The sequence below is a fragment of the Myodes glareolus genome, chromosome 16 (genome assembly GCF_982192425.1).
Source record: "Myodes glareolus chromosome 16, mMyoGla1.1, whole genome shotgun sequence".
NCBI lineage: Eukaryota > Metazoa > Chordata > Mammalia > Rodentia > Cricetidae > Myodes > Myodes glareolus.
The window spans coordinates 16,695,814-16,720,145 of record NC_142041.1 but is presented as its reverse complement, the minus strand read 5'-3'; the positions used below and the strand labels follow the sequence as shown (position 1 = coordinate 16,720,145).

The following is a 24,332-nucleotide window of genomic DNA, read 5'->3' as shown; positions in this document are numbered from 1 at the left end:
AGAGGATTGTACTACAGGCTGCTGGGGATACACAGTAGAAAGGAAGAAGACAAAGGAAGGAGAAGGGAGAAAAGCGAGAAAGAGAAAAAGGAGGAATGAGTTAGAAGTAGTAACAAAAGAACAGATTGTATTTAGAAATTAGAATTTTAAAAGTACTAAATAAGTCATGGGTTAAAAGAAAATCAAAAAAGGAAATTATAAGGAACTTAGAAATAATGTAATTAATCACTTACATGAAACTTCAAAGCCATTTTCAGTAACTTAAACAGAGCTTGTCTCAAAATAAAATTAAAAACAAACAAGCAATAACAACAAAAAATGAGAACTCAAAACTTACATCATGGTATAGTGTTTGCCTAGCATTTGAAGTTCTGGCTCAGCTCCCAGAATAAAGAATCTCTCCAAAAACTACTGACTGTGAAAGAAAAATGGTATGGCTGCTTTACAGTTCAGAAGACTAGCAATCACCTTAGGAGAGTTAAGAGTCAGACATGGAATTGGGGAGACAGGAAAATGTTCGCTAAGAGGGGCGGTGATGGCTCAGCAAGGAAAGACAAGTGCCATCAATGATTCAAGCCTGACAAACTTGGCTCCATTCCTAGAACCCACATAGGGAGAGAACTGACTCAAAGCTGTCCTTTGACTTACGCGCCAGCACGCACGCCCGTGTGCACACACACATCATATTGTAATAAACTGTTTTTAGGCTAACTAAATGGATAAGGGGTATACAAGTTATTTCTATTATTCTGATTTTTTCTTAAATTTATAATTTTAAAAATGGAATTTACGTTAGTGTATGCATATGTATGGTGTGTGTATATATGTGTGCATATATGTATATGTGTGTATACATATGCATGTATTATACATTAGTTTTATGCCTAGGTCTAAAATAATCTCAAATTTTCCTGTAAGCAGCTTAGATACATTTATTTCCATATGGTTACCCAGGTAGTCTAACCCCATTTGTAGAAAATAAGCTCAATGTAAATTTTAAAATAAAATTTAAATATCCTAGAACAGTTGGAGCAGTTTAGAGGACCCACACCACATGATTTTGGGATATATTACATACCTGCTAATATTAGGAGCATGTGATATTAAGGTAAGAACAGATAAATAGAGCAGAATAGCCCAACTCACATGTGGTAAATGGATTTCAACATGGTGCCTAATAATTCAGTCTAGAAATTTTTTCAACAAACAATGAGAAAATCTTCCTTTACATCATCAGAGACACAGCTGTCGTTTAAGTCAGGATTTCAGAATGTAGGCTTAGCTGACCTGAAACTCTATGTAGACCAGATTGGTCTTGAATTCAGCCTCCTGTCTCTGCCTCCCAAGTGCTAGGATTAAAGGCATGAAGAACCACACCCAGCCCTTTAATAGTTATAAAAATCAAACTGTTGGACACTCCTGTAAAGGATTTTTCTTAATCTCATTTGAAGCAGGAAGACACACCCTAAACTGAGTCAAAAAAAAGCAGTTTTTTTCTAAGTCTTGCCTTCACACTTACTGGCATGTTCATCTATCTTGTTACTATAGCCAGTATTAAATTCAACACAGACTGAAAACCAGCAACTCAACTCTAGCACCAACAGGGACTGCAGAGGCACACAGGCTTCTGGTCTGAACAAATGGCAGATTCTCCACCTTTCTGTCATAAGACAGCCATTGTTGGACTACCCAGACCACATACATGTGTACACATTTATTCTATGAGTTCTGTTCCTTTAGAAACTCCTGACTAATGCATTCCTACACTAATGTGTAAACATCTTTACTCCATCCAAAGAAGAAAGGGCAGTTCCTCAAATTTTATTCCCTGCAAGCCTTCCTGGCTTAACTACAGGGGTGTGGGGGAATTTAAGGAAGCACAGAACCAGAACAGAGGTCCATGAAAAGCTGAAAGGTAAGGACATTCCAAATGTGTCCCTTCTCAAAATCTTACATCTCAGGCTCTGCTACAACAGCAATGGATTACAGCTGAAAGAGCTTTAGGGTCAGGCTCTAAAAAGACTCAGAGAAGGACAACAGGGAAACTGAAGCTTTTGATTAGACAAACACCAAATCCAACTCAATTCCTAGACAGGTTAGCATAGAACCTGTCACTCTAAGGACCTTTTTGCCTCTAATTTCTGTTCTGATATATCTGGCTTCCCAGTGTAAAAGTTACCTTAAGAGGTAAAGAAATATAAACACAGATAGGTATTAAGCCCCTGAACAGAATCATGCAGAAGAAAAAAAAATTGAGACAGAGTTTCTTTGTGTAGATGTAGCAGGCATCAAACTTAAGAGATCTACTTCCCGCTTGTCTCCCCCGCCCTGCCCCACCCAGTGGTGGTACTGAAGGCACACCCCACCATGTCCAGTTAAGACAAAAATTTTTAAAACTAAGATGACAAGTTTTCAAATAGCCCTTGGTGGTGGGCATATGCCTTTAATCCCAGCACTTAGGAGGCAGAGGCAGGCGGATCTCTGTGAGTTCAAGGCCAGCCTGGTCTACAAAGTAGGTTCCAGGACAGATAGGACTGTTACACAGAGAAGCCCTATCTCAAAAAAACAAAACAAAAAAACAAAACGGGGGTAAAAAAAAGGATTTCAAATAGCTATGACCAATGTTATAAAGTTCTCTACTAAAAACAAGTAGAAAACATAATAAAGACAATTTAAACATATGTAAATTCTAAAAGAAATAAAATATTAGAAGAAAATACTGACCAGGTACAATAGTACATGCCTTCAATCCCAGCACTTAGAGGCAGAATTAAGTAGATTTATGTGAAGTTAAGGCTAGCCTGGTGCACACAGAAAGTTCTAGGGTTACATACTAAGACCCTGACAGAAAGAAGTAAAGACGGAATCATACTGTATTAAAAATGAAATCTTAGCTCGGTGTTGGTTACACACACCTCTATTCCCAGCAAGCAGGAGGCAGAGGGAGGCGGATCTCTGTGAGTTCAAGGCCAGCCTGTTCCACACAGCAAGTTCCAGGGCTGGTTCCATAGCTATTGGGAAACCCTGTATCAAAAACAAACAAAAAGGGGCTGGAGAGATGGCTCAGTGGTTAAGAGTACTGACTACTCTTCCAGAGGACCCGGGTTCAATTCCCAGCACCCACATGGCAGCTCACAACTGTCTGAAGATCCAGTCGCAGGGGGTCTGACACCTTCACACCAATGCACATAAAATAAAGTTAAATAAACCACAAAAATATTTTTAAAAAAAAAAAAGAGGGGGGCTGGAAAGATGGCACAAATGTTAAAAGCGCTGGCTGCTCTTGCAGAGGTCCTGAGTTCAATTCCCAGCAACCACATAATGGCTCACAACCATCTGTAATGAGATCTGGCGCCCTCTTCTGGCATGCAAGCATATAGACAGGCAGAACACTGTATACATAATAAATAAACACATCTTTTAAAAAAAATACATCTTTAAAAAAAAACAAACAAACAAAAAAAGAAATCTTTGGCTGGTTAAAATGGTCCCAGAAGCAAAAACACTACCAAACCTGATGACTTGAGTTCATCCCGGAGTCCCATATGATGGAAGGGAAAGAATGAGCTCTCACATATTGTTCTCTGACCCCCCCCCACATGTATGCCACAGTGTAAACACACACCAAAAATAAAATCTGTGATGGGTTCATTAGTAGATTTGATATTACTGAAGAAATAAATCAATAAACTTCAAAGTATTTCAATAGAGGCTATGGGTATAATAAGTTCAGTCATAGATTGCATGTCTAGCCCCAGTACTGCAGAGCATAAAGATAAGGATATTTCAATAAAATTTCCCAAACTGAAATACTGAGTGAAAAAAAAACAATAAAAACCCAAAACACCCAATAATATGTGACAATTTCAAATGAGTAAGAGAAATAAAACCAAAATGTCCAAAAGGTGAAGAAAAAAAACACATTACAGCCCATGAGTTTGAGAGAAAGCAAAAGGGAATAAATGGAAGGAGCTGGAGGGAAGAAAGAGAAGGGGGAAAGTAATGTAATTTTAACAGACTGGAGGGTGAGAGCAGCTCCAGCAAGATGCTTCTGACCTCCACTCGGATGCTGTGGCGCATGCACACACAATTACCTAACATAAAAGCATAAGTAAATGTGATTTTTATAAGCTATATTTTGTCTATAAGAAACATTGAAGAGCCAAGTGGTGGTAGTGGCAGCACAAATCTCTAATTCCAGCACTCAGGAGGCAGAGACAGGTAGAGACCAGCCTGATCTACAGAACTAATTTCAGGACAGCTAGGGCTACACAGAGAAAGGAAGACAGGGAAGGAGGGAGGGAGGGAAAGAGGGAAAAGGAACAAAATGAAACATTGAAGACCTAACAGATGGCCTAGAAAGATGGCTCAAGGACTGATCACTTGTTACTCTAGGGTTCAACTCCCAGTACTGACATAAAGATTCACAACTTTCTGGAACTTTAGTTCTAGAGGATCTGATGACCTCTTCTGGTCTCCAAGGCACCAGGTATGCATGTGGTGTACACTACGTACACACACACACACAGCATGCATGCATGCATGTATGAAAGCACATAGTCAAAACACTCATAAAATCTTCAAAAAAATTAACCACTAGACAGCACATAAAAGGGTACTAATAAATTCCACTACAGTTACCAAATCAATAACAAAATTCCAAGTATAATGAAATATTACTGATACTAATTATTCAGCTATGACCTTTATAGTGCCTAAAAGTAAAATCCAGCAGCACCAAGGGTTGCAAAGGATGGGAGACAACCTAAGTTCTATAGACGAAACTGGGCCAGCAGGCACATTCAAGGTAGTATGGCCATAGATGTGACCTCTAATATAAAGCAGGCTGTGTGAAGTACAGACATACAGACATTTTAGGAAATGGCTCAACAGCTCATGAGTAGGCGCTTCCATCACTATAATGAAATACCTGAGACAACTAACTTACAAAAGAAGTTTGTTCAGCTCATAGTCTGGAGGTTCTACTCTAAGATCAAGCAGATGTACTACTGTTTTGGGTCTCTAGTGAGAAGGCCAGGTAGAAATGGCAGTGTGTACATAAAAGACAAACAGTTCACCAAAAGGCCAGAAAGCAATGGGAAAGAGCAAAGTGCCAACATCCCACATCTCACGGAAACCTAAAACCTTCTCAGGAGACTAAACCTCCTAATAGCCTCTATTAATTCCCCAAAATGCTACCCCACAGAGTGAGCCTTTAACATACAACAGACTTTTGGGGAAAATTCAAGATCCAAACAATATTAAACAGCTTTTGTTAAACATGCATGTCCCATCACCTTTCAGTTGTACTTTTATTCCTGGGCTCAGAAGAGAGATATAACAGTATGCTAAACACACACACACACACCCATTCACAGAAGCTTTATTGGTAATATTTCCAAACTGGAAAGAACCCAAGTGCTCATCAACATGAGAACAAGTTTTAAGACACAATAAAATACAGATAAAAGAGGATGGACAGCCACATAGGACTCCTACTATTCAACAACACAGATAAAGTCTAAAAATCATTTTGCTAAATAAAAAACTGTAATAACCAGAAAGCTTATGCTCTATGAATCTATTTAGAGGAGGTACAAAAACAGGTAAAACTAATCTACGTTAACAGAAATCAGAACAGTTGCCTAGACTGTGTCTTGAATAGAGATAACGGGGATGTTTTAGAACGGCATTCTCTCATTTTGGTTAAGTGTTAAAACTCGTCAAAGGTTACTTGAACTGCTCTCTACATAAATGACATCTCGTTTTTAAAGGGTAAGAACTTGCAGTCAAAGAGTGATGTACAACAGTAAGCAAACATTTCCTGTGAAGGCCAAGGGGGTGAATATATTATGCTTTGCAGATTGTGACCATTACTTAGCTCTACAATTGTAATGTAAAAGTAACCAGACAATATGGAAACAAATAAGCATGGCTATGTTCCAATAAAACTACTTACAGAAACGGGGCAAGCAGGACGTGCTCACAGGCTGCTGCTTGTTAACAATGACAAGCATGAAGAAAACTGACCCTCAAAATTAATTTCAATCTGCTATATTGTTCTTTTCTACATATGAGGCTTGGTAACTATTGGAAGCCATTTACAGTCCTTTTTAAGCATGTGTTTTTCTATACTCAATGACCCGCTAAAGATAGGATGATCACTAAAAAAGACTATGACAGTTAATATGGAAGACAAAATAACAAGGAATACAGGAAATGTGGTTTAAGAGTCTGAATACTAGCCAGCTAGTACTAACGAAGCATAAGCTGGGAATTTAAAATGTACTTTGGCACGCAGAAAAAGCAATTACCTACAATGCTGACACTGATTTATGTGGTATAATAAAATCCTTAAAATGTGTGTCATATCACCAGATTGTGTCTTCATCAGAACTCATTGCATGGCTTCTCAATTATGTGTGTGTATGTGTGTTTTATATAGATATACACACATACATAGATAGCCAGCCATGGCAGTGCATTCCTGTGACGCAGCGACTGGGAAACTGAAGAAGGTTCAAGTCCAGCTTGGTTAACCAAGCAAGATTCTGTCTCAACAACCCAAAAACAAAAATGCTTCAGGATTGAGTTCAAAAAGGTAATCTTTTAATCTAGCCAAGGTACAAAAATTAATACCCCACAAAGAACTTCCAAGTATAGGATATGAATCCTAAACACCTGACAATGTAAACATGTCTTCCACTTAAGTGTATTCGACATTATTCATACATCAGACATCTTTTGAGATTATAATACATCAGACTAGGAAATACAATAGTAAAGAAACATCAGAAATGTTTTCCTTTGTGATGCATCCTAAACTCAACTAGTTTCCCTTTTCTAAAATAATTTTATGTTTAAGATTATTTTTAATTGTGTTTTCCAAAATCTAAATAACTTCCCGGGGCTGGAAAGAGCACTCAGGTTCAGACTCCAGTAGCTCACAATCTCTAACTTCAGTTCCAGATTGCCCTCTCTGACCTCCACGGACACCAGACACACAGGGAACATATACATAACATGCACAGGAAAAACACATACATGAAATAAATTTTAAAATAATTTTAAATATTTTTTTAATCCAGAAAAGTAAACTTAGGGAATACAATCCGAATTTCATCCTTACTACTAACTAAAGTCATTAATTGTGTTATATTCAGACAGCAAACAGAGGAAGCAAAACGTTGGCTTATCTTTCATATACTCTACATGAAATGCAAGCCTTAATGGTTCATTATTTGGTAATAACTAAACTTCTCTGGTGAGATCAAAGGAAGAACAATTCTGCCAAAAAGTACAAATAACAACTGGGCAGTGGATCTCTATGAGTTTAAAGCCAGCCTGGTCTACAAAGGCAGTTCCAGGACAGCCAAGGCTACACAGAGAAACCATCTCTAAAACCAAAAGAAGGTCAAGGTAAGAGTCAGTGGCTGTTTTACTTTTCTGATCTTCAGGCAAGTTTTATTCATTAAAATACAAATGAGATGCCACTACAGGTACATATAATGAATAATTTTATAGCATGATTACAGTATTTTAATAATATTGAATATTTAAAATACACACACATATTCAGGCTGCCTGTTGAATCAACTAATCAGCTTATTATCTCTTTAGAGTTGCTGCTTTCAAAGCACTTCAAACACATAGACAGAAAACCACACCCTGTATTCACATCTGGTTCCTAGGCGTAACATTTAAATTTTCTTTCCTTTATTATGGATGTGTTTTCACCATAATAAAAACACGGGTTCTTCAAGCATAATTCTTTAACATTTAAGTGGTAACTTTTTAAAATGTCTGCTGTATTTTTATGCCAGATAAAAAGTTAGAATCATAAGTCACATCTTTAAAGACCAAAGCAATTCCTTTAAATGTCTCTTCTCCCACAGGCACCTTCAGACAGTTAACTTAATTTCGAATCTCTGAGTATCACTCTTACATGAGACAGTATATGTATGGAGGGGGGGGTAGTTCCAGAAAAGGCTCCCTCCATTTATTTCCTTTTCATAAACATATACACAAAGCTTGCCAAAGCAGATCAACCCTACCCAACCCCAAAAGACAGTACAACAGTTTCCAATATGCTCAGCTCAGGCATCCCATTCTTACTGCTAAATGCTGCTGCTTCTTGTCTTGCTTATTTTTTATGAAGTAATGACTATAAGCACCATCATCAGATCTAGTTGAGTATAAAGAAACAGAAACATAGAACTGGCTAGCAAAGTATATAGAAACAGGGCGACAGTGGCGGAATTTGTGCTTTAACAAAACAGACTAGAAAGTGATCAAACAACTATATAAATGAACCTGGCTTATTAAGATGTATGCAAAGGTTAAATACTTCATTCCACTTTCTACAATAATCTGCACTGTGTGGACTACAGAACTAGATTTTCCAAATCAGTATCAAATACCAAAGTACCAAAGGAAACTTTATGACCGTTATCTTTTATTATATTTATTCTAAAGTTTTTATGTATGTGTATGCACCTGGGTATGCATGTGCACTCAGAGGTAAGAAAAGTACAACTGGAGTTAGGTGGTTGAGTCACCATACAGGTGCTGTCAACAGAGCCTGGGTCATCTGCAAGAGCAGTGAGTACTCTGAACAGCTGAGCCATCTCTGCAGCTCCCGGACAATTATATTGTAAAAGTCACATACTGAGGAGCACCGTTTACTTGATTTGTATTTTTTAGTACAATAATGAGAGGACTCTGGTATAACTAAAGACTTGTAACTTAGGAAAAAGCACTACTACAAAATATTGAGTTCCCTAGATGGCCACCTTTTAGATAGAGGCCTCATTGCTAGCAATGAGGTATAATGAAAAAATCTTCAGAAAGGGAAGACAAGCATTTGAATACCAGAACACCACATCTTGAACAAACTTTCTCAACTTGCTTTTTCATCCCTAAAATCAGAATAGTAATTACCTATCTTTAAGTAATGTTATAATGATTCCTGAGAATACATGTAAAGCACACGGCACAGTTGGCACAAAAAAAAAAAAAAACAGGCATTGTCATTTTATTATTTCTAAGTACAACTACAAAAGATTTAAAAAAACTCATTAGAAAAATAAATCAGAGCCTAGGATAATTTTAACCACAAAACCAAACAAAAAATACAATCTTGATAATTAAGTAAAACTTTACATTTTTAATTTTACTATAGTTCCTCCTGAAAGGTACATAAAATCCAAAATTAGCCATGGGTCTACTTAATTTTGGAGTTAAAAGTAAAGATTATTATCACACAGAACAAAAGACAATTTTGTGAACAGGTGAAATTATTTCACCACTTGGGGGGGATGTCAAAATTAAAATACAAAAATGATTATGAAAGGATAGTAAAAGAGTCCTACCTTTAAACCGACTGCTATAAGATCTGTAACAACACTGTATGGAAAAAGTAAAGAGAAAATGGAAAACAAAGTTAGAGAACAAGTTTTAAAAGACAGATAAGATTAAAGAAAAAGGAAAAGCATTATAATAATAAATAACAAAAAAAAACGATGAACTGTGAAATGTTAATAAAGGAAACACAATGGACAGGGGAGCAACAGTAGAGTTCGAAAGCAAAGCCTCGGCACCTCAGTGCCAGAAAAAATGACTCTCCAGTGTGCAGGACGTACAGTTGTGCATCAATACAGTAAGCATGTCTTTCTTCATCTCACTTTGACAAATCCAAACCAAGACTAAAACACCAAAGTTCATTCGTTTAAAATCCCTGAGATAAGTGACCAAACCATAAAGCTTTAAATAAACAAAACCTAGGCCTGGAGCTTAGAAACATGAAAACCATCTTGGACACCTGCATCTTACCACCCCAAAAACTCACCAAAATATTGTTATGACTGTCTCCCATAGCTAGAATAAATACAAGTATCACATTTCACACATAAAATTTTACTGTAGAATTTCCTTTAAAAAAAAAGTTAAACATTAATACTATATTTTGAGTACAAAGGTATTATTCCTCCTAGGTGGAAATACACACACACAAACACACAGCACTCAAGGAGAAAATATGTTGGCTTCCCTAGAGTACAATGCATATAGTCAGAAATTTTACACACCTTATGAGTGCAAGAAGCCCTCTACAGTTATTATTCTATACAAAAATTCATCTCTTCTACATCTTCAGTTAGCAGTTTATCTCCATATTTGCTAAGTAAGTTCTGTATTATGTTACTAATCAATAATGTCATAATTTCCTAAAGACATGCAAATATCTCTGCATCAAGTGGTATAAACTTCAATGTTTTAAACAATAACCATATATATTCCCTTGTACCGTTCTGAAACTTGCATTCATTTTTCTAAAATTTAAACCTGATAAATAACTGATAAGTTACACTTTTTTAAAAAAGCAAACGTTTTTCCTATCTGACCTCGCCTATCTGCACCAGTGCTTTCTTAGCTTTAATACCACACGCGTGTCAAGGTTCTTAAAAACTATTAGCAAGAGTAAGTTTGGGAAGGTGAGCGTGGAGGAGCAAAGATGAGCAAAGTGCCATGATATATATGTATGAAATATCATAATGAAACCTATTAGTTTGTGTGCCAAATAAAGAGGTAATTTTTAACAAGACGTAGTTAGTAGCAGGTGATGACTAAAAGTCTATGCAATTAATGTTCTGCATCAGATAAGGACGTTGCTGAGTAAGGTTAACTATTCCTACTCCGCCACCCCCACCCCTGAGCGGGCAGTGGAGGAGGAGTTTGCATTTCACACTCAAGAAAGAAGCAAAGTCAAGCCTTTAAACTGTAAATCTCACGGCCCAAAAAGCTAACTTGTTTCCCCAAACCCGAAGTCGAATCTTCTGAAGATGATAATTTCCCAGCCCTTCCTGACTGACATTAGGGCATTATGGCATAAATCACCAAAACGATTTCACGATTTCAAATGAACTGGTCAGGTAAAGATAAGTCAATGCTCAAGGAGGGAAGAGACTTTCACTTCCACTAAACGGGAATCCTTTCGAGAACATCACAACCATAAATCAAATCTAAAATTGCACTTTGATATCTGCAGCAGCATGCAATCTGCATTCAAACGACATAATGCATATCACGATATTGTGAAACTAAGATAAACGAAACCTAAGCAGGGCAAAAAACTGTTGGAAGATTCTAGTGTCTTCACTGAAGTACGTAGCAAGCAATAATCAAATACGCGGCAACCTGTTAAATGGCTTTCACCGAAAAGTAAGTTACGTGCTTTTAAAAAAAAAAAAACCTGAAAAACAAGTAATATGCTCCACCATCCAGCAGTTTACAGAAATCTTGTCAAAAGTCGGCAGGGGGAAGAGGTTAAGGAACAACTCAAACGCCTAGGAACTAAATAAATAGAAGGAGGCGGAATATCTAATAGACTTGGAGAATTTATATTGATGAACAACACTAGTATAGGAACCCCAACTTACTAAAACCTTTCAATTAACACTTTTATTAAAATACATCAGGTCCTGCTCCACGTCTCTGAGTTCCAAGAGAAATTATCAACTAGGAAAGGATGATTGTAAATTCTTTTTTCCTTTAATTTTAGTCACGGACCCCATTTAAACGGAGCAGTTGAAAGAGTCCGGAAAACTGCACTTACACAATATCTGATATCGCCCGCGGCCAATTCACGAAGTTTCGGGGGGGGGGAGGGCAAGGAGGAAGCGTCCCCGGTGACAAAGTGCAGACGCTCGGTATTTAGAAATGGTTAACGTTATCTCCCAGCGCAAGTCAGGAGACCTCGCTGGATCCCGAGACCCACACGCGACAGCGGTTCGAGACCGGTCGCCGCCCAGACGGCTGTCGCCGCTCGCCCGGGCCCGCCGCCGGGGAAAGCTCCGCCGCGCGCCCCACCCCGCCGGTAAACAGCAACTCCCCGAGCGCCGCGGCCGCCTCAGCCTCCGCCCCCGCCAGCGCCGCGCACCATTTTCTGAGAGGAAGTGTGGGGAGGCTGGCCCGGCACCCCGGCTCCGGCTCGTCTCCGCTTCCCGAGGGCGCCCCGAGGCTGCGAGGGGCGGACGTGACGGGGGCGCCGCGCGCAGGAAGCGAAGACCGCAGCGGACGGACCCCCGCGCCCCTCGGGTCCCTGCCGTCGGGCTCGGCCCCGGGCAGCTCCTCCGCTAGCCGGCGCCGCGCCCTGCTCCCCGGCCTCGGCGGGACACGACGCCGAAAAGGAAATGAGGCCAGCGCAGCCCCCGAGCGGCCACCCGTCACTTACCCATCCATGGCCCAGATGGAGGAGCGCGTCGTGCGGGGATTGACGGGCTCGCCGCGGGCGGGGGTGGGGGGGAAAAGCAAGCGGCGGCTCCGGGGACCGGCGAGCGGAGCCGCTCCGCAGCTCCGGCCGGTCGGAGGTGGAAGGAAGAGTGGGAAACAGGGGCGGGGACCGGGCACGCTCTCGCCAGCGCCGCGCCCCCGCCTTCCCAGCCCGCGAGCGCGTCCCCGCCTTGCCTGGCCCCGCCCCCTCGGCGTCGACGCCCTCCCCGGACTCGGCTGGACTCCAGGGCGCCCTCTTCCCGCCTTCGCCTCTTCGCCCCGCCCCCGCCCCCGCCCCACCTGCTCCGCCCCCGCCCGCCCGCCCGTGACTCGGCGCGCGTGCGCGCCCCCGCTCCTTTCCGTCGCGCCCGCGTCCGCGGGGACGCGCGCCTTGTGCTTCCCGCTTTGCGGCTCTCCCTCCCTCGAGCCCACGGGCCTTCCGGCTTCCCGGAGTCGGGCGCAGTTGGGCGCCCGGGCCTGAACGCTTACTGTTGTTGGCGAGACAAGCTTCGGTGCCCCCTGGGGACATTTGAAGCCGGGAGGAATTTCTGCGGGCGGGGGACACTGCTGGCGGCACGGCAGGGGACCGGCGCGACGGCCACGGGACAGGCTCGGGCAGTGGTCTTCCGTCGCCAGGCCCTGGAAGTCAACCTCTGAGACCCGCAGTGGCCGGATAGGTGTGGTTAAGAGAGAAATTAGGTAGATGAGACTGCCCTGGACCGAAGTGCTTCATTTTTGTCGTTTTAATCTGAGTGCTTTTCTACCCAACGGTCAAATACAAAATACACGTGAAACTTCCATTGCATAGTTATGGGATGACCATTATGCTGCCAGTATTATAAGTTTATTCATCCTTCCCCGCGGGGGGGTGGAGGGGGTGAGGTGATAGGAAAGGATTATTGTTTGTTCAGATGAAAATATATGAGTGATCTCCGGAATTTCACAGTCAAAAAACGTTTCGTTTGCACCAAAGCCCTTTCCTCTAGTGTGAGTAAAAACAGATATTCCGTAAAGCATAAAATAGCTATTTAGTATATATAATGCGTATAACTTTTATAGCCTACCTGCTTGTGAAACTGAGTGCTTTTCCAATTCACAGATCACTGAAATTCGAGCCATTTAAGCCATGTCTCGAGCTCTCTGAAATGTAAAAAGGGGACCGCCCACACCCATTTCAAAGGAAGTAACAACTTCAATCTATCCTTCCTGATTTCCTACTTTAGAATAGTAGACACTTTCAGTTTGTAATTCAGGAATGCCATTTTTAAAGTAATTTCAGTTTCCCTATTCAAGATGTCAAAAATGTTTTGTATGTTAAATCTAAATATTAAGTTATGTTTGGAAACATTGCCACCCTACATTGTTAGGTGGGATTTTTTTTTTTTTTTTTGGACACAAAGTTTCTCTGTAGCTTTGGAGCCTGTCCTGGAACTAACTCTTATAGACCAGGCTGGCCTCGAACTCACAGAGATCTGCCTGCCTCTGCCTCCCAAGTGCTGGGATTAAAGGCGTGCGCCACCACCGACCGGCCCTGGTATGTGGGATTTAAAAAATAGCCTGTGCCAGCAGTTCCTACCTGAATTTGAGGCCACCTTGAACTATGTCCGTCCTAAATTCCAGGCCAGCCTGGCTCACAAAAGCAAACAAACAAAAAAAACCAATAATAAAATATTAAGAAAAGCAGCCGGTGGAGTGTTTCTATCACTGTATTTGGAGTATATTGTGTTGTTTCCTTCCTTTCTTTTTAGCTATACATGTAAATATAATGCTTCTCATTTGTTCAAAACTCAAACAGTAGTAAATAGTTTTGTTTGTTTGAGACCAAGTTTTAATATCTAGAACAGCCTGGCTGAAACTTGCTATGGAACTCAGACAAACATCCAAATATAAGATCCTCTGACTTCAGCCTCCTCAGATTTTTGGTTTTGGTTTTTGTTTTTTTAAGACAGGGCTTTTTTGTAGCTTTGGAGCCTGTCCTGGAATTACCTCTTGTAGACTAGACTGGCCTTGAACTCACAGAGATCCTCCTGCCTCTGCCTCCCAAGTTCTGGGATTAAAGGCATGGGCCACCACCACCCGGCCAGCCTCCTGAGGTTACAAGATATACCGTCACATAGTCCTGAAAAGCTTTTGTTTTTATCTCCAGACCAACCCCTTGCGAACTACTATAACCATGTTGTATAAATTTATCTAGACCTTCACTATTTTTAATTTTTTTTTTAAGACAGGGTTTCTCTGTGTAACAGTTCTGGCTGTCCAGGAAATCATTTTGTAGACCAAGCTGGCCTCAGGTTCACAGAGACCTACCTACCTGCCTCTGCCTCCCATATGCTAGGATTAAAGGTGTGTACCACCACCCAACTTAAAATATTTTTTAAATTGACTTTTTGTTTGTTTGTTTGTTTTTTCGAGACAGGATTTCTCTTTGTCACTTTGTTTCCTGCCCTGGAACTAGCTCTTGTAGACCAAGCTGGCCTTGAACTCACAGAGATCCTCCTGCCTCTGCCTCCCGAGTGCTGGGATTAAAGGCGTGTGCCACCACTGCCCGGCTTAAATTGACTTCTTTTTAATACTCCATAGCACTTCATGATTTTATGTGCCACAATTTAACTTTTTTCCAAAATAGTGGAAGCTCAAATTATTTGCAGCTGTTCAATATAACTGTGTCGCACAAAATACCATGCAGCTATGAACACATATGATTACATCTGAGTAATAAAATGTTGTAAATAGAATTTCAAAACAATGGGTATAAGCACATCAAATTTGATAAATACTGCAAAGGTAATTCTAAAAACAATATACCAATTTACAAGGTTAAAAAAATAAATGAAAACAGTATGTCTCAGAGCTGGAAAGATGGCTAAGTGGTAAAGAACATTGACTCTTCTTGCCAAGGACCATATCAATTCCCAGATGGAGGCTCACAACCATCTGTACATCAGCTCCAAGTGATCCTACACCCTCTTCCGGCTTCCATAGGTACCAGGCACTCAAGTACCCCACAGACATATATACAAACAAAACACCCACATGTATTAAATTTTTTAAAAACTTAAAAAAAGAAAATAGCATATCTCTCTTAACCCCGAGCCTTTAAATAAATAGCAATTGTCACTATTTTTATTTCTAATTATGTATATCAGTGTGTTTGTTTGTACATAATGTGAGTGGCGGCCGGAAGACATCGGATCTTCTAGAGCTAGTTACTGGCAGTTGTGATCCACCTGACTTGGGTGCTGGAAACCAAACTCGGGTCCTCTACAAGGGCATCATGTGTCATTAACTACCAGGCTATCTCTCTAGCCCCAACTGTCACTATTTAAAACTACTGACGTATACACGAGACTCATTATCTATACCAACTTGTCATTCCAAGAAATCCACAATAAAAAGATTACATGCCTGAATAAAATGAACAAAGCTGTACTTTATTTCCTAAACAAGCCCAGTTTTACAACAGAGGCATAGATAAGCGGATCCAGTTTGTAACAGAAAACAAGGCGAAACTTTTCTTTTCCCATGGCCCTGTGTCCTAAATTCAAAGGTTTGAGCTCTGTGAGCTTGTGTGTCACTTGATTCAAAATAGACAGGGATGAAGGAGATGGCTCAGTAAAGTGCTACTGTGCTGTCCTGACGGCCTAGTCAAACCAAACCAGAGCGCTCATTCAGGGAGAGACCTTGTCTCAAAAACAAAGTGGAGAAGGGCTGGAAAGATGGTCCAATGGTTAAGAGCACCTGCTGCTCCTGAGGAAGTTCCCAGCAACCACATAGTGTTCATAACCATCAATAATTCCAGCGTTCTAGGGTATTCGATGCCCTCTTCTGACCTCCGAGAGGGATAGCACACATGATACACACACATACATGCAGGTAAAACACTCATAAAATAAACCTATAAACCTAGCATGGTGGCACACATCTTGAATCCCAACACTCAGGAGACAAATGCAGGCAGATCCCTGAGTCTGAGGCTAGCCTGGGCTACATAGTGAGTTCCAGGATCACCAGAATTGCACAGAGAAACCTGTAGTAAAAGGAGTGGTGGGCAGCTTCCTGCTGCCCAGCTCCTGGCTGCCTGGTTAGTTTATACCCCGAAATAACAACACACAAATTATAATTCATTTAAACACTGCCTGGCCCATTAGTTCTAGCCTCTCATTGGCTAACTCTCACATCTTGATTCAACCCATTTCTAATAATCTGTATGTTGCCACGAGCTTGTGGCTTACTGGGAAAGATCCAGCATGTCTGACCTGGCAGCTTCATGGCGGCAGCTCTCTGCCTCTGCCTCCTTACTCCCAGCATCCAGTTCTCTTTTTCCTGCCTATATAAGTTTTGCCTATCAAAAGGCCAAGGCAGTTTTCTTTATTCAACCAATGAAAGCAACACATAGAAAGAAGACCCTCCTACGCCAGAAACCTAATTTCAAAAAACAAAAAGTAAATAATAAACCATATATATATATGCTTGTATGTATGTATAATAAAGTAGAGAGCTATTGAGGAAACACCAGATGCTCACCCCTGTTCTCTGCAGGTATATACACACACATACACAACAACAACAACTATTACCACGGTGGGAGAGAATGGCGTTTGCAGTTTTTGTTTTTTTTTTTTAGGTCTTCTGTAATTTCAAGAGAAGGTTCTGGCTTTTCAGAACGATTCAATATTACCCACATGATTTTGGAATAAGCACTTAAGCACTTAATATTATGATATTCTATCTTGGTGCCAAAGAGATTAATCTCTGCAGAGTCTTATATACTTTAAAAAAGATAGTTCTAAATAGTTTGTATTTTTCCCCCTGTGTTTTTGTTCTGGTTTGCTTAAGAATTTTCCCCCTGAAACTTGTTTATCTGATAAGAGGCACACCCCTTCATTATTATGTTTACACAAAAAGTAACCTTTGAACTCTTGCATTAAGCTATTCCCCTATGCAGTGGATGGTTAACATTTAACCCACATTGATGTTTACAGGCAAGACTTCTTCAGACATAAAAGATAAAAGATGCCATTTTAAAAAATGCCAATATAGTTCAGAAATAATACTAGCCATTAGTTGAACCTCAGAAGGTCATTATATGAACATTTTATCTCATGACAATTCCAAAATAATAACCATTAACATCTGTTCCTTAAAATAGAAACCTCTAGAATCAAACTAAATGGAAAAAGTCAGTTTCAAAAGCTTATATACTGTGTGACTCCATTTCCATAACATTTTCACAAAACTATAGAGCAGAAAAAACCAGTCAGTGTTTGGAAGAGATTAAGATCAGGAGGCAGGGAGTAGATGCCTGTGACTGTAAAGTCTATGCAAGGGGGATATTTGCGGTGATTAAAACTATTCTGAACCCTGATTTGCAAGGAAAGTGTACTTATACAAATCTTCCCGTGATAAGATTGTATGACCCTTCAGATACCCAGCCGTCTAAAAGGGACAGGCATGTGTATACGCCAATGTCAGTTTCCTGGTTTTGATGATTTGCTCTAGTTAAGGTGGTACCAATAGATGGAACTGGGCAAGGGAACACAGGGCCTTGTTGCATTATCTTTTAAATTCCTCTGTGTTATTCTTTTGCTGTCACTTTAAGAACTAACCACGCCCACCCCAGCCACTTCTGACCCCCCCATCGCCATCTTTCTCTCTCTTGTGTGTTTGTCTCATGTCGTGTGTACATGTGTCTTTGTTCTCTCTACGTTTTTCTTATGTCTCTCTGTTTTCCTCTTCTTTAAGCAATAAATGTCTCCCTCTTCTTTAAATAATACTATGTCCTGTGAGCCTTTTATCCGCCATAACTGCCCGCCTGACTCCCCCGGCCGCATGGCACTGCCACCCTGGAGATCTTGCAGGGACCCACAGCCACTAGCAGCTGCTCTGCGAGGCGCCCGGGGAATCCCATCATCATATTATTTATTTTAAAAGAACAATACTCTGTAATGATATTTCATTTATATTTAAAAAAATAAAGCCTGCCCGAAGATCAGAAAGTAAAACAGACACCAAGCAATGGTAACACAAACCTTTAATCCCAGTAACCACACTAATTTGCCATAGAAACCGAGCAGTGGTGGTGCAGGCCTTTAATCCCGGCACTAGAGAGATTTATAAGATGGGAGGAGACAGCTCCCAGACACAGTCTCATTCTGAGATTCCTGGAGGCAGGATTGCCATTTCAGACTGAGGTAGAGATAAGAGCCAGTGACTGATTGTCTTGCTTTTGTGACCTTCAGATTGAACCCCAATATCTATCTCTGGGTTTTTATTAATGGTGATACATTTCTGTATACTACAATTATTTCAAAATAAAGCAATAGTTTTAAGAGCTCAATGTTATCTGATTGTTTCCATAGAATTTATTATTTGCTCAGCCCTTATACAATACCAACTTCAAAGACTTCACAAAAAACATTTCAGTATGGTCTTCCTCCTGAGACTGTCTCACTATGGTTGTCAAATGAAGCCGTAATAGCTGATACATACAGAATCTGTGTGGCTTCAGCCCTTCTTCAAGCTCCTTCCCCACTATTGAAGGAGGTGGCATCAATGTCTCCTATGTGCTCACTTCAGATTACTGTGCACCCTGACAGTTTTAAATAAGTTATGATTTTTTTCCTTGTATTTTTCTTCTAGCTTGCTTCAGAAATTCCTCCCCTGAAACAACCACGAGTAACGTCTCTTTTGCCTTCCTGTGCCTGCCCCTAGTGCTGTCAGCCACAGGGACAGCACCTGGTGCAGAGGACTCCTAATTGTATCACACCTGTAATGAAGACTCTGTTACTTCCTGTCACTGGACTTAGAGTAGGGAACCCTTGCCAGACTTGCTTTGGACATTCTGAAGTACTTTTCCAAAAAGGAAGGAGGTTCCTGTCCCCTGTCTTTTTGCCATCCTATACCACAAAGCTCCCAGAGTTGGCCAGAATTTTTAATATAACTATGCTTATTTGGAGGTGGGGTTTGAGACAGGGTTTCTCTGTGTAGTTTGGGAATCTATCCTGAAACTCACTCTGGAGACCAAGCTGGCCTCAAACTCACAGAGATCTACCTGCCTCTGCCTCCCAAGTGCTGGGATTAAAGGCATGCACCACCATAGCCCAGCTGTCCTTATTTTTATTCACAGGAAAATCTTTAGGGCTTAAACCAGAGGGTAGTCCAAATGATAAACACTAATGTTTTAAGAATCATTAGACTTAGAGATTGACCTCCTGTCCTTAAAACTGGTACTCTTAGCTGGGTGTAATGGCACACACCTTTAGTACTAGTACACAGGAGAGAGAGGCAGGAGGATCTCTGTGAGGTCAAGGCCCAGCCTGGTCTACATAGTGAATTCCAGGACAGCCTGGGATACACAGAGAAACCCTGTCTCAAAAAAGCAAACAAAAAAATAGCTGTGGGATGGTGGCACACTCCTTTAATCCCACCACTCACGGGGCAGAGGCAAGTGGATCTCTATGAGTTTGAGGCCAGTCTGATTTAGAGGGGAGTGTCAGGATAATCAGAGCTGGTACACAGGGAAATCCTGTCTTGAAAACAAAACTGGTACCCCCTCGTTTCGACACAAAGTGCAAGTTCTTGAAGTCTCCTGGAGTCAGATATCAGAAAGATTAAACTGCTGGGATCATAGAGAATTCCTACTTTCAGCCAACCACTCACCTCCAGGAAAGGGGTGATTGGAGATTAAGTGCTTGAAAAATTCTTGAGACAGGTTTATATAACTCAGAAGTAAAATATCTATTCCCAAAGGGTTTGGTGGCACAACGCAGCACCCAGGAAGCAGAGACAGGCAGATCTTTGTCAATTCAAGGCTAGCCTGATCTACAAAGATTTCCAGAGCTGCCAGGGCTTTGTTACACAGAGAAACCCATTCTCGAAAATCCAAATCAATGTGTATATGTGTGTATGTATGTATACATACATATATGTACACATATGTATATGTGAGTATGTATATAGATATGTGTATACGTGTATATGTGTATATGTATGTATATACATGTATGTGTATATATACATATGTGTGTATAAACACACACACACACACGCGCGCGCACACACACACATATATATACACTTTCATTCCCAACACTCAAAAAAACCAACTACAACAAAATTCTTTTAATGTCTTTTTTAAAAAAATTATGTGTATGGGTGTTTTGCCTGCATGGATATCCATGCACTCCTAGCATGCCTTGTAGATGGAAGTTTCTGTCTCTCCCAGTCCAGCAGCCATTCAGTCCCAAAGAAACACACAGAAGCTTATATTAATTATAAACTGTTTGGCTTATTAGCTCAGGCTTATTATTAACTAGCTCTTACAATTTAAATTATCCAATAATTCCTATCTATGTTTAGCCAAGTGGCTTGGTATCTTCTCAGTAAGGCATTCTCATTTTACTTCCTCTGCTTCTGGATGACAATTCACTGCCTTTCCTCTTCCCAGAATTCTCCTAGTCTTCCTGCCTGGCTACTGGCCAAACAGCATTTTATTAAACCAATATGAGTGACAAATCTTTACAGTGTACAAAAGCATTATCCCTCAGTTATGCCTGATACCACAGAAGTCAGAAAAAGGCATTGAATCCACTGGAACTGGAGTTACAGAGGGTTGTGAGCTATGTGGGTACTGGAAATTGAAGCTGAATTCTCTGGAAAGAGTAGCTAATACTCTTAACCATCTGTGGCGATTTGAAAGAAAATGGCCCCAAAGGGATTGACACTATTAGGAGGTGTGGCCTTGTTGGAGGAAGTGTGTCACTGTGGGGGCGGGCTTTGAGGCCTCTTTTTCTCAAACTTCCCTGTGTGATTCCAGTTGACTTCCTGTTGTCTGGAAAATATAGGACTTTCAGCAACCCCAGCACCATATCTGCCTGCATGCCACCATGCTCCCCATCATGATAATACTGAATGAGAACCTCTGAAAATGTAAGCAAGCCACCCCAATTAAATGTTTCCTTTGTAAGAGTTGCTATGGTCATGGTGTCTCTTCACAGCAATATAAGCCCTAACTAAGACACCATCTCTCTAACCTCTGTGGCAAAATTCTCACACAGAGAGATCCTATGCACTTCCAGATTTCTGGATACATGGAGGTGTAGGAGGATGGTGTTCCCAGAGATAGCATAGAAGTTCTTTTTCCACCCCTGTACCTGACCATATAGACCTCTTCTGCCTTGATGTTACTGTTGTATGCTGTGTAATAAGCCATCCAAAATAAGTACAGCGGGTTTTTTGTTTTTTGTTTGTTTTGTTTTCCAAAATGTGCTTGAATTTCTCATTCCTCTGCCTCCACTTCTCAAATGTTACAATTATAAGCATGCCCTGTCACAGCTGGCAAAAAATTTTAAATTAACTATAACTTTGAGCAATTTTGAATTTATAGATACATTTCAAAAATAGAATTTATGCATATTCTACACCATTTCTGCTATTGTAGCTTACATTGAAACAGCATATTTAATGAAGCTAAATAATTCTGATATTATTGCTGGTTTTTATTAAGAGAGGTGACTCAGAGGTTAAGAACACTGACTGCTCTTCCAAAGATCCTGAGTTCAACTCCCAGCAATCACATGGTGGCTCACAACCCTCTGTAATGGGATCTGATGCCCTCTTCCAGCCTGCAGGCGCACATGCAGGCAGAACACAGTATACAATAAATAAGTAAATCTTAAAAAAAAATAGTCGGGTGGTGATGGCACACACCTTTTATCCCAGTACTGGGGTAAGGGGGCAGAGGCAGGCGGATCTCTGTGAGTTTGAGGCCAGCCTGGTCTACAAGAGCTAGTTCCAAGACAGGCTTCAAAGCTATAGAGAAACCCTGTATCAAAAAACTAATTTAAAAAAAAAAGAGTTGCTTAGTTTTTCACCTATCCTATAGTCCTATCTAAGACAGCAAGTTCCATTAAGTCATCGGGTTCCCTGAGGATTCTTTTCTCAAACTCTGACATCTGTAAACTATAGTGTTCAGAGGTCTTCAAATTTGTCTGTTTCTGTCATAATTAAACTGAATTATAGGACTAGAGAGGCAGCATACAGAGGCAAAACACCATTTTTCACACTGTGTCTAAGGTGCATATTGTACTGTGAATTGTCACGGCTGAGACTGACTTTGAACACCTGAGTGAGATATGAATTAAGAATTTGTAGTTTTTGAGGCTCCAAAACTACACAGAGAAACCCTGTCTCGAAAGAAATAAATATATATATATATATATATATATATATATTTTATCTTTTTTTAAACTATTTTTTTTTCCTCTCCATTCTTTTTCTAGATTTTATTCTCTGGAAAGACATCATCGTATACAGCTCATGCTTAAGGAATGGGGCATTGCTCTCCACTTCCTTGAAGGAACAGCATTTGCCTAAGTTATTTGGGATGATATGTTGTTGTTCTTCCCCCATGAATTTGCATATATAACCATTTAATTTTTTTTTATTACAGACTCACAGACCTCCATTTTTTTCTACCCCTCCCCAGACCTCCATTTTTTTAATGCGACATTCATATTATAACCTACTGTCATTTCATCTTAATTTCCAAATTGTTCTAGCCATTGGCTATTGGGAGCTATTTAAGCTGACTTTTGTGTTCCTTAACATACTCCCATGGGTGTTGGGGTATGTCTGTGTATTTTTCTTTAGTCTCTCAGTATTTCCAGGTTGGTTTCAAACTCACAGACACAAGGAATCCTCTGTCTTAGCCGCCTGAGCCCTAGGACCACAGGCACAAATTGCTGTACCCAGCTACTTTTGAACTGACTAGTGAGCCCCAGGTATCCGCCCATCACTGCCTCTCTAGCCCTGGAGTTACAAACACACACCGTCACATCCAGGTTTCATTCTTACTTTAAATAAAAAGAAAAGAAAAGAGAAAAGAAGTTTGAGGCTTAAACTCCGGGTCCTTGTGTGGTACGTTATCAGCTGAGATACCACTCTCTGCTGTGGGGTCTTTATACAACCATCAGTATAAACGCACGCTACGGTTTACTCTGGTCCACAGTGGCAGATGAGCTTGGCAGGCCGCTCACCCACCCTTCAGCCTCCCTTCATGTCCACGTTTCAATAATGGATCAGGAAACTGAATCCTGGGAAATAGAAACATATGGTGCATTGTCTCTTCTTCAGGTCTACCTCTCTCATGGGAACGGCCCCAGGGGTGTTCTTAATTTACAGATGACACACTTTACCGCTGGTCTTCACTTTCCCAAGCTGCTCTGCGCCTTCAGGAATATCTCACTTGCTAAAAGTGGCACTGAGCTTTTGGAGGGGATTCTCTCGTCAAACCCCACTGCTCTCCCTGATGTGGGGACACAAAGCAAAGTATTCTTCATAGCCTGTGGCGTGTACTCTATCAGTGCCCTGTAGTCATTACCGTTGATGTTTCTCTTCTGGCCATGGTTCATTCCCCCTACCCCCTTTACGGGACGCCATCTTTCCCAGACGTTCTGCAGCTGTCAATGACTCTTCTCATCCAGCCTTTCACCGTGAGTTTTTTCTAACTTACCTAGAGCTAACCGGGTAAGAAACTGGGGCCTGGTCCTAATCTTTTCACAGAAGTAAAGGTGGAAAAAACTGCTCTACGGCACCAGAAAATTGCTTTCCTCCAGCCTGTATACATGTATCGAGACATCTTCTGTGCTGAGTCAGCATTCCTTCTGTCTGCTGGAGTATGAAGGAGATAAACATTACAGATGCCTATTGTAAAACGGCGTGAGAGGGACCTTGGCGGGCCAAGGGGTCACAGAGGGTGAGGGACAGATACGCCATGCAGGCAGAGCTTATGTGGGAGTTTTATTGAGATAAAGGGAGTGGGGGAGGGGAGAAAGAGAAATACAGAGGAAGAGGAGAAGCAAGGACCAGTCTGCCTCTTCAGAGGAGCAACGGGATGAGAGAGCAGGAATGTGCAGAGCTTGCCTCTTAAAGGGACCTTGTGCCCCTGTGTACGGACGTAGTGACGTAGAAGCCATAGGACCCTGAGCTGGCCAGGCTGTTGCCTGAATCCTAACAATGTCCGCAATAGCATTACCATTATTACTGGTCTAGGATGAGGGTGGGGG

General features: G+C 41.0%; 1 protein-coding gene across 6 annotated transcripts in view; it reads right to left on the bottom strand.

The window, feature by feature from the left end:
- The window catches only part of Ptbp3 (polypyrimidine tract binding protein 3), a 77,922-nt gene extending 65,538 nt beyond the window's left edge, over positions 1–12,384 (bottom strand). For 2 of the 6 annotated variants that reach the window (XM_087897103.1, XM_087897104.1), the window contains exons 1-2: positions 12,230–12,332; positions 9,372–9,405 (exon numbers count right to left, since the gene is read on the bottom strand). In XM_087897103.1, the coding sequence (XP_087753229.1) occupies positions 9,372–9,405; positions 12,230–12,237 (42 nt within the window). In that variant the 5' untranslated portion in view covers positions 12,238–12,332. Of the gene's footprint in view, positions 1–9,371; positions 9,406–12,229 lie in introns of all 6 variants that reach the window. The other 4 variants (XM_087897106.1, XM_087897105.1, XM_087897108.1 and 1 more) reach the window with 4 other exon arrangements.
- Positions 12,385–24,332: the final 11,948 nt, after the last annotated feature.